General features: G+C 42.5%; 1 protein-coding gene across 1 annotated transcript in view; it reads left to right on the top strand.

Moving 5' to 3' along the window:
* Positions 1–18,393, top strand: part of GUCA1A (guanylate cyclase activator 1A) — a 78,959-nt gene that overhangs the window by 8,169 nt on the left and 52,397 nt on the right. Inside the window, exon 2 of the mRNA XM_069238640.1 lies at positions 14,658–14,807. Coding sequence (XP_069094741.1) covers positions 14,658–14,807 — 150 coding nt within the window. The remainder of the gene's footprint in view (positions 1–14,657; positions 14,808–18,393) is intronic.

Below are 18,393 nucleotides of genomic sequence, written 5' to 3'. Positions count from 1 at the left end.
TCCACTTGCCAGTCTGTTGGCTCCTCTTTTCTCCCTTTGTCGGTGGGCTTGATTCCAAGGGATACCAGGGTAAAGAAAGAAGATGTGGACAGAAGGGAAGCAACAGTGACCAGTTCTGTAAAAACCAGTCTCACTGTCATCCTCAGAGACTTTATAATCTCTGCTCCATCAAGTCCTTTTGGTCTGTATTCAGTATCTCTCGTCATTTCTGGGGCCACTATCTTGACAGTAATCTGGGTTTCCCATCACAGTTTCCAAATGGGAAATGTTTTTGTAAAGTAGCACCTTTCCTGTTAATAACACATGGTGTTTTTAAAATGCTTCTCATTTTGCAAGGTTATATGTCGGAACCATGGGTGCTTCAAGCACCCGTTTCTCAACAACGAGGTCGGAACAACGACCTCGTTCTAATCACTAATGCCTTTACTACAAATGCGTTTACAACGATTTTACCATGTAAAACGCATTCCTTGTAAAGACATTAGCCATCAGCATGCACGGTTCCAGCATGCTTCCCCACTAGCCCCCACCCACAAATATTACCACGACCCCCCCATCCCCACAACTACCCCAACCCCCACCCCCAAAATTACCAGAACACCAACCCCCTCCCCTAAAACCTAAACCACCCCAACCCACCCCTTAAACCTAAACCCTAACCACCTCCCCCCAAACCCTAATCACCCCCAGCCCCCACCCCAAAAACTAAAAATACCCAGAGTCCCCACCCCCACCCCTAAAACCTAAACACCCCAACCCCCCAACCCACCCCTTAAACCTAAACCCTGACCCCTCCTCCCCAAACCCTAATCACCCCCAGCTCCCCACCCCCCCAAAAAAAAACAGTCCCAGCCCAACTTACCTCCTCTTCTCCGCGTTGACTCCAACTCCTTTCTTCTGTACCTTAACCACGCATGTACGTGGTTCAGACATGCGCGGTTAAGGTACCAAAACCAGGAAGTCGTGGAAAATGAAAACATTGTTTTGCTTTCGTTTTTCACGACTTTGTGGTTTCGAAGTCGTTGTTCCAGGTGTTTCCCATTTTGCAATGCAAATGTAGGAACAGAGATCTCCGGTACCTTGCCAGATTCGAACCTTGCATTCACAGCTAATCACAATGGGGCGCAAATTGTGGACTGCTTATTAGTTTTCATTAGACAGGTCATTGTGTGACCCCATACGAAAAGACAATTTGCACTGTGACCAATTAGTAGATGGGTTACATCGCAAAATTGCATTCTCGTTCACAAACCATTTTTGTGCAAACTGCACATCTCTGGGTGGCAATTGACATAGTATTGAGGCCCAACGTGAATAAAATAATGCTCCAGCCTTCCGTAGAAGAAAACATCGTTAATTGTTGGTGAATACAACTTTCAATGGCATCTGCTGAATATGGGGGTCATTCTAACCCTGGCGGTCCAAGACCCACGTTTGGCCGCGGTCAGAAGTGGGAAACCGGCGGTCTCCCGCCGGTTTTCCGCTGCCCAAATGAATCCTCCATGGCGGCGCAGCAAGCTGCGCCGCCATGGAGGATTCTGACACCCCATACCGCCATCCTGTTCCTGGCGGTTCTCCCGCCAGGAACAGGATGGCGGTATGGGGTGTTGCGGGGCCCCTGGGGGCCCCTGCAGTGCCCATGCCAATGGCATGGGCACTGCAGGGGCCCCCGTAAGAGGGCCCCAAAAGAATTTCAGTGTCTACTTTGCAGACACTGAAATTCGCGACGGGTGCAACTGCACCCGTCGCACCTTCCCACTCCGCCGGCTCAATTCTGAGCCGGCGTCCTTGTGGGAAGGTAGTTTTACACTGGGCTGGCGGGCGGCCTTTTGGCGGTCGCCCGCCAGCCCAGTGTAAAACCCAGAATACCCGCAGCAGTCTAATGACCGCGGTGTGGTATTCTGGAGGGGGGAACTCTGGCGGGCGGCCTCCGCCGCCCGCCAGGGTGAGAATCACCCCCTATGTCTTTTGAATAGTGCCAGGGTCCCTTTTGCATCATTGCGTGTGAAAATGACCACCTAACGAGACGGCACAGTTATTGGAGATGCAGCATAATACTGCATATTTTGCATTTTCTTTCGGCATAATTGAGTAAACCCAGTTGCACAGTTTGGTCCGCCAGTGCGCCTACCCATCTCTCTTGAACGAGGTGCCCCTGCATAGCAGCCTTTCACCCTGGCTGGGATCTTGATGAAAGAAAGAAACGCCTGCCTTTTCACAACATTACACCACCCGTTGACTGACTCACCCTGCCGTCAAAAGCAACTGACTTACTTGCGCTGCCAGACAATGCTGCCTGTCTCCCCTCTGTCTTCAAGGCAGATATTGGATGTGTGTTACCTATGCTATGCTGAAATGGCTCTTACCTTTAATGCACCGCCCAGTGATTAACTATAAAGTGCTGAGTTGTCAGTTCTTTACTACAGGAGTGGCATTACTAAAATAATAATTTAAAAAATCTTCAGAGACCAGCCACTCTAGAAAACAGTAAACATGCTACTCTGGAACTTAGCACCCTATGACATTGCAGGCCATTCCATTTTCTGATAAATGTCATGAAAACATTGTCAGACCTATTGTAACAAATAAAACTTGTTAGCCTTTAGTTAAATTTAAATGTAAGCCATTGTTCTGATGTTGATCTCCAATCTTACTGAGCAAATCTTTGAGAAATCCAAATGGTTTTATTTGGGAATGACCCGTCCTGCTCCAACTCAAGAATTCATTCAAAACCCATCACCTTATGCAAAATCTACACAAGTGAAGTGATGACTTTCATCAGCTACCCAAACAAAACATGTACTGAGTGAACTGCATCGTCACAACATTGCTGCCCTGTCGCCCTCTCTCAGTCTCATTTCTTGAATTTTGATAGTAAATCTGTCCCCTAACAGTGCTTCCGCCTACTGAAAAGGCACCCACAAGCAAGTTTTGCTGTTCTCTGAGTGGCACGCACTTCATAACTGCAACATTTGTTATTTACAGAGCTTAGAAACTGCATAAGTGCGGTAATTACCTCTAAATGTTCAACACACTGTTACTCTGATCAAAAGATCCTCATGATTTTGACAATTTTAGGGGCAACATGAATTCCTGTAGACTCTATAGTGTTAACATATAAAACGATTGATAATTAAGACTGAATAGTAATTAAAATAATTAGCGGCGCCTTTAATGTGTAGTCTGTTTGAAAGGCAACACCCTGACTTTTGGCTCTCTTAAGCCCTGTATCGCAGAGAGGCGCCATCCTGACTGTCTCTTCCCAGGTTTACTGGCCCCTCAGTGGTGCCAGACTGCGACTGACAGTGTCCTACTGGCCCTTTAGACGCATCATCTGGTTCCTGACTGACCCTAAGGCTGCATTAATGTGTCTTGTGACTGACTCTTTCCAAGTCCTACTCGCCTTTCCTGAGACCCATGGGGGGGTCCAGCGACTGAGAAGAAGCGCGAAATGTGAGCCGCATAAGGAATACATAGAAACTAACGCACGGTGGAAGAAACGAGAAGCAGTAACACTCAGTTTGTAAATTTAAAGTAGGCGACATACGACTGTGCGTGAAAAACACTCGGGATCACGCAGCCCTGACTCCCGGGGTGACAGGCAGCTCTACCGCTGCCAAATGTAATTCTTTGTTGTGTGCATAGGGCTGCTGAGGTGCGCTGGAATGTCTAAGTTGCCACTTCAGAAAAAATTCAGTCAGGTCCAGTAGGTTTCGGAATTGTGTGACCCTGATCAAATCATCCTTCTTTCTAATGCATCACAATCAATAGCTATCGAACAGTTGGCTAGTTGAAGCTTGGTTTCAGCCCTTGTTCGTGTCACATTAAAATAACTTTGGGATCTAAATGGAGACGGAGTGTGTGTGTGTGACAGATGTGTTGGGAAACATTCCCTGTTCTGTACCTGGTCTCTGTATGCAGGGTTTTAAGTGGGCCAGTTCCCTCCCTGTCTCAGACCCGGTAGTAAATAAAAACGGACAATAAAACGGGTCTCTAGGCCCTATGTTCATATCCTTTAACTTAATTGTCCAAACCACTGATCGATTTGTGAGCAATCAATGCCAAAAACATTGAAGTAATAATCCATGTCAGCGATTTACTTCCTGTTTATACGTTTTACTTAATCTTGCTTTCTCTAAGAGTGTTACCTATTTCCAAGATGTTGTGTTTCTTTGTGCTTTTTTCATACTTTAAATTGAGTAGCCCCAGGGGCCCTTTACAGATAGGGTGCTCATTTTCTGTTTGTGCCAATGTTAAAATTGTTGGCCTGTGCGCAAACAGTGAAAGTGCATCCTAGTATGAAGAATGCGCTGCCCTCAGTGGAACCACAAGCTTGTGCTGTCCTGGAGGCAGCGCATTCATGTGAAACATGGAGTGGCTACTTTAAAGCCACTCTGTGATTCATTGTGCAGGCAGAACCCGCCTGCACTTTTAAGAGGGATTAAAGATTCCCTTGTAGGTTCATAGGACCCCATAAGCCCCTCCAGAGGGCTGCCATCAAGGGGCGCACTTAACAGTGTGCCTCCTTTTTGTGGTGCACTTTCAGAGCGCCTCATGACAGCTTCTTTGCCTTTGCGCCTACGTTAGAGTACAGAGTGGGTGCAGAGGTCAAGGGATCCCCTATGAGGGAACTCCCTCTTGCGATAGCACTGGCTCCACGTGTGCACCAGCGCTATCTGTATTACAGAAGGGGGCCTCACAAGTGCCTGCAACACCTTCTTTAATACCAAAGGCACTTTTTATAATATGGCTCCAGGTGTTTATATCAGGCCATCATAGAGCTCTGGAGTTGAGCATGAACTGAAGGCAGTTCGAGTTTCTCAATGTGCCTGTCATTGATCAAAAAGGTGTTCAGAATTCATAGTGCTACAATTCTTGGCCTTTCTGCTAAGCACACAGAGCAGTGGTCATGTATTCCATTTGAAATGTTGATAGTGTGCAAATGTGTGTGAAGGAAGTACACACTGGTCCAAATATTGATAAAGACAAAGAAAAATAAAACATAGTGCTTACAGGTGAGTAGGTGTGTTGTGTGTTTAGTGGGTGGTGAATTGAAGGATATGCAAGGATGTGCTTTCAGGAGAAAGCAAGAAGAGGGTGCTGAAGAGGAAAGAGACGAGGTGTAAGCTATGCAGATGGATGGAATGAGAGGAGAAAAAGGGTGTACATGTCTAGTACAGAGTGAACATAACACTCAGAAGACTCCTACCGTCTGAAGACCATTACCCCTTCAACAGCCCTCAAAAGTGTTTAATTCAGAGTCTCAGAGTTTGAGAACTGAAACATTTTCAATAATAATTATTTACAGCAAAATCATTTTTGTAACTAATTTATTTACAGCTAACAAGCATTTGTAAAGTGAATAGACCTGGCTGGTTTTAGGTGTATATTAGTTGTGGTGATATATATATATATATAAATATATATATGGACGCAATAGCAGAAAGCTCAAACAGGAACCAAGTACCGGTCAGGTGGCAAACCATGGAAATTGCAGAAATTAAGTTTACATTTCTTGAATCTATTAAATCTGGCTCACCGATGGACCCAGCCCCGCCAGATACCTTAGGTCAAGGTGGACAGGTGGTATGTGAACGCATTAGGAACATACTTAATTACTTATTGGACTCAGCAGATGTACTGAAAGCATGGAAGCTTGCTTTCGTGAAACCTTTGATAAAACCCCCCATGGCAAATCTCAAACTAGCGGACAACTACAGACCAATCTCTTTGGTCCCAGTAGTTAACAGAATACTTGAAAAACATGCTAATCAGCATCTGTCTAGCTTTTTAAGAAAGGCGCAGCATTTACCATCCAACCCAGATAGGCTTGAGACCAGGCCTTAGTATGGAAACTGCAGCCACAGAGGAACTTTGTTTCATTTTGGTTCAGGGTGGCTCAGCGGCGATCATCATGCTGGACTTGAGTGCAGCCTTTGATACGGTCTCACATGCTATCCTAATCAAAAAGATGAGGCAGGTTGGCATAACTGGGACCAGTTTTAAAAGGGTGGAATCCTTTTTGATGGACAGGAGCTTTCAAGTGTGTGAGGGCTCTTTTGCCTTCCCTACATTTGCGGTGACGTGGGGTTCCACAAGGTTCGTCACTGAGCCCTACCTTATTCAGACTGCATGTACACCCACTGGCAGACATTGTTCATTCTCATGGGCTGGTGTTAGTCTCATATGAGGATGGCATGCAGATTATTTTGACCCTGACAAATATTTCTACTCAAGTCACCGAGCAATTAAACTCCTGCCTTAAGGAAGTCACAGACTGGATGTCTAACAGTAGATTAAAGCTTAATGGGGAGAAAACGGAGGTCTTATTGGAAGGCAAGGCCAGCTCCAGGTGTCAGGAACGTGCATGGCCAGATTACCTGGAGATAGTCAGAAGCCATCCCAAGCAGTAAAACACCTGGGATTCTGGATAGACGATAAGCTTACAAAGGAGACTCAAGTTAACAAATTGGCCGAGGTATGCTTTGGCATGTTAAGATCTTTTAGGAAATTTCTGCAGATGCTACCTTTTGCCACAAGAAGAATAGTGGTGCAAAGTGTTATAAACTCTCACCTGGATTACGGAAATGCACTGTATTTGGGAAGTCTGAAATATGTGATGAAGAGGGTCCAGGTGATACAAAATGCTGCAGCAAGAACTCTTTATAAAATCCCAAACTATCAAACAGCCAGGCCACCACTGGCATTCTTGCACTGGCTTCTAGTCCAAAAAAGGATTTACTTTAAAGCCATATGCATAGCTTACTGGACCACTCAAGGGAAAGGACCTCTGATCATTCGATCATTATTTAGACCCTATACTCCAGAAAGAACCTTACGGTCTAGCATCCAAGGACTCCTGATGGTACCAAGGATTAAGAGGGCAAGGAGTGGAGGTCGCTCTTTTGTTTTTTCTCACCTCCAGGCTTCGGAATGCCCTTCCAGCATTCCTCGGAAACCAAACATCAGAAGTCATCTTCAGAAAAATGCTAAAAACACATCTCTTTTAATTGCAGCATGTGGAATCAGGAGTAGGTTGTTAAAGGGTTTATTCTGCATTTAGTGCCAGGAGGCCTGGTTTGGGTAGCTGTGCGCTATACAAGCACCTTTGATTTGATTTTGATTTGACATGTTTAAGCCGTGCTCTTAATTATATTTGCCAACCCCCCTTTTAGAGACCTTCCACTTTTTATCATCCCACTTAAAGCCCTGTCTGTTTTCAAGGTAAGCTTGCACACATTCCTTGCTCCCTGTTCTCTTCTGCACATTGCATGTTGCTTCCTTTCCTCTAATTGTTCTCTCAGAGGGAATCTTGAACTGACACACATGCCATATCTCCTGTATGTAGCAGGAGCATGCACTGCTGCTTCCTGTGCTGCACTCTGCACATTAAGCCCTGTGTGGCTCCCCTTTGTACACACTGCTGTTTCACTATAGGTCTCTGAACAGCTCCCACCTTGCTCTCTGGCCTCTGTCCATGCACCTTTAGTTGTTCCACCTGATAGCTCCAATAATTTAGGAGTTGATACAGCAAGAAGGTATTCACTAATAACCAATCACAACACAGGTACAACACACGCAGAAGTAGAGCAAGCTTCACTTACACAAAAAGTCAGTAAAGTACGACAGCAGCAGTGTATCCTTTCTCACACAAAGAACAAGCACATCTAGTATGAGGGAAATAAGCTTCATTTACCTCTACACATGTGGTACCTCTTCAGTGTACAACTCAATCCTTTCAGTACTACAAATGCTAAATGACTGGTATTGCCAGTGCTCGTTATACTGGGCTCTAAGAAGAGAGGTTGATGGCCAAGATTACCTGATGCTCGTGAGATTGCTCAATGAGTTAATGGGCCCACTATACAGATCTTGTGTAGCTTGCAATCTAAAACATTCTAGAGCAAAGGCCCTATAATTGACAAAGAACTGAGTGACATGTACTGAATTGAAGAATATATTTCAAGATCTCATTTTTTTTATTTGTTGGGTATTATCTTTCACATATGCGTACATGGCCTTCTAGGTGTGAGGCATTGCCTTAGGACATCCGTTGTACCCACTGTACCTGTGCCTACAGCCCTGCGTGGCCTTCAGCTGATCCTAGCATTCACTGGGTACAGTGTGCCTGTGGAAGAACGCTTCACGTATTCCCTCTGCCTCTCTGCTCTACGGCCCACGTTGCTGTCAGCTGTATCCAGGAAGTTCTATGTGCCAAGGATGGTCTTTGACAGCTCCTTGCATGCTATTCATTGGCTCACATAGTCTTCTGCGTATCATTTTTGACAATGTGCCATAATATCTGTGCTGCTGCCCTGGCCATTGGTTGCACCCAATCCACTGGCCCCCAAGGTTCAGCAGGATTTTGGGTGCAGGATGTGACCTTCAAACTATGCTCTGTGCCCAGTCTCCCTTCCCCCAGAACCCAAAGTGCATGTTCTTTGACTATGTTTCCCTGGGTGAGGGCATCAAAGGGTGGCCTCCTGACCTCTGGAGCTGGCTAGACCCATCCTTTTGTCCGTGCCAGTGATTATTCATTCTTATTCCATGGCTCTGGGGACAGGGCCTCCTTCCATTAGTGCCTGCATATTTGACCAAGAGCTGAGGCGTGTAAGCAAAGAAGAAGGCATTTAGCCTCATCTTGGGCCTAGTCCACAAATAGTACCTGCTATGCATGGCGTTTGGTCGTGTATGGCCTTCAGTCGTGCCCAACAGTTGTGGCGCACACAATATGACATTCTTTAAATACCTGCACCCAGTAATTTGAGCTCAATACCTGATTACGGTCTGTGCTAATGAAGCCTTTTAGAAAACTAGTACATTTTCAAAAACATTTATTTTGACTTAAAAATATTATATCTGTGTAACAGCATCGGTGATGTATGCCTCAGTCAGCACAACATATACTGTATTTGTCCACGGTATTACAATTATTATTGAACAATACAGCACATACCATAATGTAATGCTCATAGCAATGCCTTCAGAATATTCCTTTATACATCTTTCTAAGTTTTTTTATTCGGAATTATCAATTTTAATAAGTATTTCTCAGAGTAGTATTCAATATAATTTATGTAATTCAAATACAAAATATAAAAGATGGAACTCTTGACTGATGGATTTACAGAAACATCTCTTATGGGCTATGGCACTTTTGAGTGTACTGATTCTGACATTACAGAGACATAGACTGTCAGATTTACTTGTATTTAACGCAGCCCAGTAATCATCGTTGCCCCACACACGATGTACCACACACAGATCTTGCCATTATAGTGCCAGTGGTTTGTGTGTGTGTTGTGTCAAGCATAGGTTTTCTACTGAAAGGATACCAATTCAGTACAAAATACTATTCCTAGATATACTTTAAAACTTTTATGTTTTGTATGCTGTGTTGTACAACACACATGCAAAGTTGGAAAAGTCTGGAGAAAAGAAACAATTTTGGCTGAAAGCCTGGGTTATCTTTTTCGGTAGGTAAGGGTATGCATCAAAATCCGTAAGTGGATGCATGGGGATGCTCTTCTACCAGCTTGACTCGATTTAACTCAAAGGAGTGAATAAAGTTACTTTGTGTTACTTTAGGGCTACTTTTCAGCACAAAATAAATTTTGTGCTGGAAGGTGAACCCCCAGACAGATGCACTAGCTTTTCACACAAAGCAGTACAGCAAGAAAAGTTGCTGCACTGCTCTGTGTGAAAGGGGGAGAGCAGAACTGTGTCAAATCTACTAAGATATGGTGCTGTCTTATCCCTCTCCATGTGCTGGCATGCTTCAAGCTGCTATAGTGCAACGCATACACACTTGTAGCATGGTGCAAGTGTGCGCGTGTTGTATCAAGCATAGGTTTTGTACTGGAAAGGGACCTTTCCAGTACAAAAACTATGCTTTAATATATTTCCCACTGTATATGATTGCTGTACAGTACAGCACATATGCAAAGTTGGAAAAATGTGGAGATTTAAACTTTGATCCCCGGTTACACCTACCACAAGGAAGTGTGAGTTTTAACGTAAATCCCTGTCTACCCATGTTAGCAAAGAGAGATTTGAGTCAATATCAATGGTTGGTTGCATGGGGAAGCCCATGTACCACAGAGGGAACATCCCCTTGAGCAAAGTAGCGTAAACTAGTGCATATTTCTATTTTGTTTTACTTTGTCAAAGCTTCCAACGTAAATTCTGCTTTTTGCTGGAAAGTAAATACCACCAAAAGAATTTGTGCTGGGTTTGCACTACAAAAGTAACACAAACCAGGCAGATTGTGTTAGTAAATCTTGGTCCTCAGTTTCACACTTTGCGCCAGTTTGCATCACTTTTGTGGCACAAACCGTTAATAAATCTAGGCCAGTGTACTATACCACAGATCATTACTAGATGTCCTGATGGAGTTAGCAGCAGGATTCAGACCCACCATTTATTATTTGAATTCCCGGTGTTACCAGCCTTGTCTTAACTCCTCAGTGATATAAAGTAACTGTTTGTCAGTTTTTATTTGTAAAGTGATTGCTTTGTTCTGTAGGGCAGTTCATTTTGCCACCATGCTTGGGCAGCGCCTAGAGCGCATGTGGAGGGTAGGCATCTGTTTTCTCTGAGTGACCACATTGATGTGTTTTTCCCACATTCTGTGGGGGCAGGCCATTTAGTATCCTGCAGTGTGAAGGACTGCACACTAAACAGTTTCCTCATGGCTTGAATCTCTTTGCTACATTCTTGACAGGTGAAAAATTGACTGGTGGCAGCTGAAGACTTGCAGCAGTGCACTGCACAGGTTTTACTTCTCAACACTTGGACAGGGGTAGAGTGAATGGAAGATTAGTGTATAGGATACAGAAGTGGAGCCGTAGAGCCTGCACAGTGGCAGCTGTTCTGCACCGAGTAAATAGTAAATAATACTAGATAGTGTTGAGTGGCCTCTCATTATCCTAATGAGGCTGCTGGATTTAGGTGGCAGCATCACCTGAATTGTGGGGAACTTAGTCCAATCGCACACCATGTGACAACTGGTAGCCTAATCCATTTACGGCCAACTAGTAATACCTCATCTCTGCCCAAGAGCAGGGATGATTTGTGGCAACCGGGCGCATGACAAGATGACTTCTCAGGGAAATCTTGGTTGATCAGATCTCATCCTTTTCTCTCAGTTACATTAGTCTCACACATGTAAAGACAAGCAGAGGCAGAAAAATGGTTCAATAAGATTTTTTGAATCAGCTGCATCTTAGAAAAAATGGCATGGAATGTGATAATTCGAACGATGAAACATAGTAGAAGCTAAATGGTGACAAGGAGAGTGAAACACAGGAAAAGTCCTACCATACTGTCACTATGTGCAATATATGCAGTTCCTACCTAAGCCATGTTAGGGCACAGCAGGATAAACTCTAATCCGCCCTTTAGGATTCCCCCTGGGAAGATATCATCCCCCATACCTGAGTATAACAGTAACGAGGAAGCCAGTTGTCTGTAGAGACACTATCCCCATGTAGGCCAGAGAACTGGTGGTCTCAGCAAGCAGGATACGTGTGTTTCTGTGAACGTTAGAGAGACAGTGTACCACTTGTGTCAAAAATCCTCTCTTGCTCCAGCCTTGAGGAAAGGACAAAGTGAAAAGAAGGTAGTGCTAAGAAACGCCATGCTTTCCTAGGTGAAAGGACAACTAGATAAAGAAAATAAAACATCACAATGAACATGGCTGATTCTAAAATCATAAAACAACGCAGAATAAAATGTTACTAGGCTAAAAGGCACAGGCTGCAGGCCTAATTGCTAAAATAACATGCCCAGGGACATCATTAAAATTGCTCCACAACAATGGGAAGGCTCATACAACCTAGACTTTGCTCCACAGCTCCCAGGCAATCCTTTTGAGCTAAGAATGGGTGGGGAGGGTGGATTCAGGGTTTTGCTCCAATCACTTTGGCGAGGCCAGAAAGGGTCACATGAACAATTCCTTTTTTCTGGAAAGGCCATGACATCCTATTTTTTTTTAAAGAAACCCAACTCTCAAACTGGTACTCACAAGACACTGCCATTTGTGAGCTTTTCATCATCCTAGGTGAGACAAGACATTAAAAAGCCACTTTTATATATCAGATGCCCAATTTACGTGGTAAATGTATTAAATCCACAATTATGTTGTAGTCCCTGCAGCCTCAGAATCAAATAAATCCTATGGCCCTCATCATTGTTTTATTAATAATTTATTCATGATAGGTAAACCTAACTATTGTAATTGCAATCAATGTCCTTTTTTAGCTGTATTTGAAGAAAGCAGCTTTTTTTCCCAAAACGCTTACCCTAAAAAAAACATGCAATTTAAAACATACATAACTAGTAATGTGCAATGTGGTCCTATTTTGCCATCTTTGAGTACTGGTGACATTTACAAACCACTTAGTCTTTGCTTATTGGTTTATGATGTCACCGGAAACCCTCAATGGTAATATTGTAGCACATTACATGGCTACCTGTTATGTACTTTAATATATATAGTTATGTGTGGAAATATATAACTAATGGTTAAAGTGACCTTACAGTTAAAATGTAATATATTAAACTAAACCAAACACTGGAATTCAGCAGTTATAGTCTACTGAGCTAACTAGAACTTGTGCCCCACCATGCTCAATGTTGCCATCAATGATGTCCCTTAAGATGATATCAGTGATGTCATCAGTGATGCCACTGAGCGTCCATAAGTGGTACGATCTGCAAAGTCATAGGCAGTGGCAGTGCATGCTGAGGGCACAAGTTCTAGTGTGTTGATGTTGTGACCTTTTAAACACTTACATGCTGAGCATGTGGCACCTCAATTATACATGTATATTTAGCTTATCACATCTCACGCTTACTATATCAAGTAGTCTTCCATACTGAGTACATGGCCGTGCAAGCACAAGTTCATACTGAAGTCATGTTATGACAAACACAAGCGTATATTGAAAACATAACATTTCAAAAGCACTTAGATTCTTAGCACATGGCATGTAAAATATATATTACCTTCCAAATTGTGGATTCTTGTGCAAACTCAAAGATGTGCACAGAGTGCACAACCATGGCAATGCTACACCTCAAAACCCTATTGGGTGTGTTTCCCCAAGCAAGCACAACCCAATTTGACATCCTGTTTCCACTGTAACACCCCAAGGGGGATTCCTTTATGATGGGAGTCAAATGACCATTCCATAACATTTAACCATTTTTTTTCAAAGCACAATTTTTATTATGAAATGTGATTCTTTTCAATACACAATAATAAATAAGGAATAAGTAAAAGTATACAGAACATTTTTTTAAACCATGGTACAACAATAACATTATCCTAAATAGCCAACAACCAACAGCCAGCATTAATTTCACCGAGTTTCTCTCTTCTGCTTCCTCAGGGCTGTGAAGGAAAATTCAAACTGATCCAATAATAATCAGTAGAGAAAAGAAAGGAGAAAGAAATCATAGAATGATGCCACAATCTTTTAAAAAATGAGAGACACAAATTGCAATTTCTTAAATATATTATGGACTAGGAATCCATTCCATTGTCTTTACTTCACATTCAACATAGACCATGTGCCACTTCTTTAATATTCATCACCCTCTTCACAAGGTTCATAGAGAGTCACAATTTAAAGATTTTTAGTGAGGCCCGCAGTTTAGGCTTTTCTGGAGAACAACACACTATAGGTAAGGGGTTATAAGACTTAACTGCTAGCATTTGAGTAGTGACAAATGGTCTATCAATGAATTAGGACCAAGACTGGAATCCAAGTTATTGATTGTATTTTCTAACTTTGCACATATTCGAATACAGAGCAAATTAGAGCTATGCGTTATTGTTTTGAAAATTAAAATCTATGATTGATGTGAAGTTAAGACAATGTAATGAGTCGAAGTGTGAAATAAATAACTTAAGGTATGGTATAAAATTGCTGAAATGCTGGTTTTAGTATAACTTGCTTTTTTTTAGAAAATGAGAATATATAAAATATTTTATAACTTCAATCAATTGTATATTGTAGAAAAGAGCTGATGTTAACATATTATAGTATATATTTTAATAGACTGTGATTTCTGTCTCTAGTTTTTCAAAAAAGATTGTGACATGTCCTGACTGATTCCTTTTTCTTCTTTTTTCATTGACTATCAACTATTGGTTATTATTTAATCAATTTGAATCTTTCTATGCAGCCCTGAGGAAGTGGAAGACACAAACTCCACAAAACACGGGGTGGCTGTTGGTTGATGGTTATTTTAAAAAATTATCCTTGTGTCATGGTTTGTAAAAAAATATATATATAAATTCACTTATTCTTGATTTAATATTGTGTATCAAACAATAATACAAATTGAGTTTTTAAAAAATGATAACATTTTATGAACTGATCATGTGAATCACCTAAAAAAGTAATCTGCCTTTTTTTGGGGTGTTAGCATGGAAATAACATTATAAATCTACTTGGAAGCTATTAGTTATTTCATGAGAAGTAGTGAATGCATAGAACAGTCTTCCAGCAGAAATGGATGAATTTGAAGAAGCCAGGGTAAGGCAGACTTAATATGCTAGTGAGTACTTATCTGTGATCATGCACACGTGTGTTCTCTCTTATACAGAAATGGCACCAGAAAGTATTTAACTCTGTTTTGTCGTGCAGGATGGATACATGGACTTCATGGAGTATGTGGCGGCTCTGAGTCTGGTCCTCAAGGGCAAGGTTGAGCAAAAACTGCGATGGTACTTTAAATTGTATGACGTGGATGGCAATGGCTGCATCGATAGGGGAGAGCTGTTGAACATCATCAAGGTGAGTGATAGGAAGCATTCTTGCTGTTGACTTGTGGATAGTCAGTGATACCACCGACTACACCTGGTTTAATGCCTCTAGCACTGTCCTTCCAATGCCTCAGGACAGTGGCCTTGAAAAAAGCGGTATCTACCCTTCTGCTAGCCTTTCAGTATCTAATGAAGAGCTAACTGTAAGAGCACGAGTTAGCGCTGTGACATTTTGGAATGAAATATTATGTCATGTTACTTTTATTTCCCCTCACGCTTTTTTTATTGACATGATGATATAAAGCATGATCTATTGTGGATGTTTCTCCTGGTCATAACACCAATTAAAATGGGTGCTAAAGACATTAGATGAAGACTAGCACAGTCACTTAGGCCCATATTTATGGAAGCTTAGTGTTTCCTCAGCACCATTTATTGTGGCGCTAAAGCGGCGCTAGCATTACTCCATATTTATATTTTGACGCTAGATGGGTCTAGCGTCAAAGCATTGGAGTTAGGGCCATTTTTAAGATGCGTGAACCCACCTTATGTCAATGAGATGGAAGGTAGGCGTTCCCGTTCTAAAAATGATGCTAGTCCCTCAGCGCCATATTTAACTCGTTGCACAGAAATGACACGTGGGTGGGAGGCAGGCTTAAATAATGGCGCTAAGCCTGCTTGGTACCATTATTTAACTCCTGGTCAGACCAGGCATTAAAGTGCAGGTAGGCCCATTTTCATGGGAGAACACCATGAAATGGGCACAAAGATGCCCACCACAAGCCCCAGCAACTCCATCACCCACACCAAAGGAACACTACAAGAGAAGGGAGCCCATCCCAGGTAAGTTTCAGGTAAGTGTTTGTGTATGTGTGTGGCATGGGTCTCCCTGCCTGGCACTGGGTATGTAGGGCTTGCCCAGGGGACACTGGTCCCCTCCGGTTGGCATTGGGGTGGTGGAAATGTCTCCTGTCTATAATTAGACAGGAGTAATTTTTGGGCTGCTTGTACATCAATAAATGACGCTAGGTTGATTAGCGACAGAGATGTTGCCACTAACCAGCCTAACTTACTTTCTGACCCACTAGCGCCATTTCCCCTAACGCCACTCCCACTGGCTAGCGTCTTTTTGTGACGCTAGCCATTTCTTAGCGCCATAGTGCGTCATTTCATAAATATGGCTCACGGATGGCTTTAAGGATGAGGTTAGCCGGCATTAAAAAAAAATGATGCACAACGTTAGCACAGCAATCCGCCATTTTTCATAAATATGGGCCTTAGTTTATTAGCACTGCTGGGCAAAGATTTTATGGGCATGGCTTTCTCTTTCACTACCAGCCTGAAAGTGGGGGACCCTGGAGGTTGGTATAATGTTTTGCTAATGATAGGTAACTGTGTGTTCATAAATAAACATGTCTTGGGGTATAAGCAGCTCAAGTGATGGGTTGTCCAACTGTTATGGCGTCCCTATTCTCACATTTCATGTCTGACAAAGAACATTAGTGTCTTCAGGTTTTACAGATATGTAGTCGTCTCTCACATTTTGAGGTGTTTTTCATTCCTCTGTATGTTAGTAGCTGACTTTAATCGGCTGCACTCATTTAGCCACCATTCTTTTCCAAATGTGTTTGAGCTATGGCATTCCCACAGCTTTCACTTTTTGAGCATTCTACTCTTGACAAGACTAAATAATATTTACTAATAACCACAGTCGACAAGCTTCATAGGAAATTTTGGGGTACAATGCACTTTGTATTGTAAACAAAGGGCCAAGACAGGTGATTTTAAAAAAAGCAAAAAAAAACAAGCACTGGCAAAGTCATTAAGTCGCACCTGTGGGAGCTATTTGCTTTTCCAGAGTCTTTTCACCTTGCTATACAGCATCGGCAAGATGCTGTGCAGCATGGCAAAAAGTTAACAATAAAAAAGGCATGACTGCGGCATTGTGTAGGCGCTTGCATGGTCTATTAGGCAAGCGCACCTACAAAATGACGCACAAACACACTTTGAAGTCAAATGGGCCAAAACTAATTTACTGCTTAGTCCTTGGCAAAATGAATAAAAATATATTAAAAAATAAAGACCATGTGTTGGGGAGGAGGCAGAAAAAGGATGCAGGGGATGTGGGGGCAGCACCCGAGAGAGAGCACAGGAGCAAGAAAGCAGGGGTGGTAGAGAAGCACACCAGTTTGAGCACAAGAAAGGGCCAGGGAAGAAGCACATGGGTGAGAGACAACAACACGGATTGAGGCAGAATAGTAGAGGCAAGCACCTAAGGGAAACTGCTGGAAAACACATGCACTCTCATTGAATGCTTACCCAAAAATAAAACGGACTACCTTAAAAGTAAGCAGTAAAAGGCACAAGTAATGAGGCTATGCTCCAGCAGAGGGACAAATACAAGAAGATGAAGAATAGCTCAAACAAGCCAATAAATAAAAATAAAGCATACAGTACTGACAATATAGCTAATCAATGGTAAGCAATGGGCAGCCTTTAAGCCCACTGTAAGTTGACATAGCTCTTTTCGCAAACCAAAAGCTTGGTAGGCGAGACCTGAAAAAGGGTTCAATCTCATTTTAATAATAACAACACACTCAGGAACACTTACAATAGAGACCAAAGCAGCAAACCTATGTTTCAGTACACAAAGAAGATAACAAAGCTCACAACTGGTCCTTGTGAAATGTACATTCCTATTCTCTAACTCAAGACTACCTGAACGAAGATCTTTCAGAGAGCTACCTATCAGTAGCCTCTCATCCACTCTGTGCCTTTGTTTAAAATAATCAGAGAGACACCTTTACATCAGAAGCATTGGCAAAGCCAACAGGTCTTGCAATTTCTAAGTGAAACTGCTTCTTTATTGATTAGAAGTTAATGTGTTTGTTTCAGTGGATGAATGGTCGAAAGTGAGAATGCGTAAACATGTGGATGAGTAAGTACACGGAAAGGTGAATGAGTGATTGAATGCATGAATACTTAATACACAAATGCATTGATGTATGGTTGAATGGGTGAATGCATGGATGGATGGCGGGAAGAATGACTGAGTGCATGGAACGATTGTATTGTATGGTACTGTGGCATCTATGTAGCTCTCCATACTCGATTACAGGATGCCAAAGTGCATTATCAGATTGGTAGCACCGTACACCTTGGGTAGTCTGTGGTTGAAAGAATATATTATTTGGTGTGACCACTTGTGGAAAATGTGTTGATGCTGTGTGCGAGTGACCAGAGACGTGCTTTTATCTTGTCGTAGGATACAGCACCTACAGTGTGTTGAGGATGAAATGTGAGAGACATAGGAGCAAAGTAGTATCGTAATTAGCTGGTGGTTATAATTTGTTCTGTACATCCTGAGTTATGCTTTACGGTTTAATTTTACCTTCCAATTTATTTAGTGTGCTGACTGCAGCAGTTGGGATGACCACTCTATAATGTATTGTGTGTCTGATAGGTTGAAACAGGGAAGGAGGGGGTGAAAAGCAAAATGCAGAGATCTTCTAGGATGGTCTTTGTTAGAGTCCTCCTTATAAAAAGGAACTGGAACATTCAGGGTTACTGAATTTTGTTAGAATATTTTGCAGTCCTTTTGATGGATAGTCTATACA

This window comes from Pleurodeles waltl, chromosome 6 (assembly GCF_031143425.1).
Source record: "Pleurodeles waltl isolate 20211129_DDA chromosome 6, aPleWal1.hap1.20221129, whole genome shotgun sequence".
Lineage (NCBI taxonomy): Eukaryota > Metazoa > Chordata > Amphibia > Caudata > Salamandridae > Pleurodeles > Pleurodeles waltl.
This window is presented reverse-complemented; position numbering and strand designations above follow the sequence as displayed.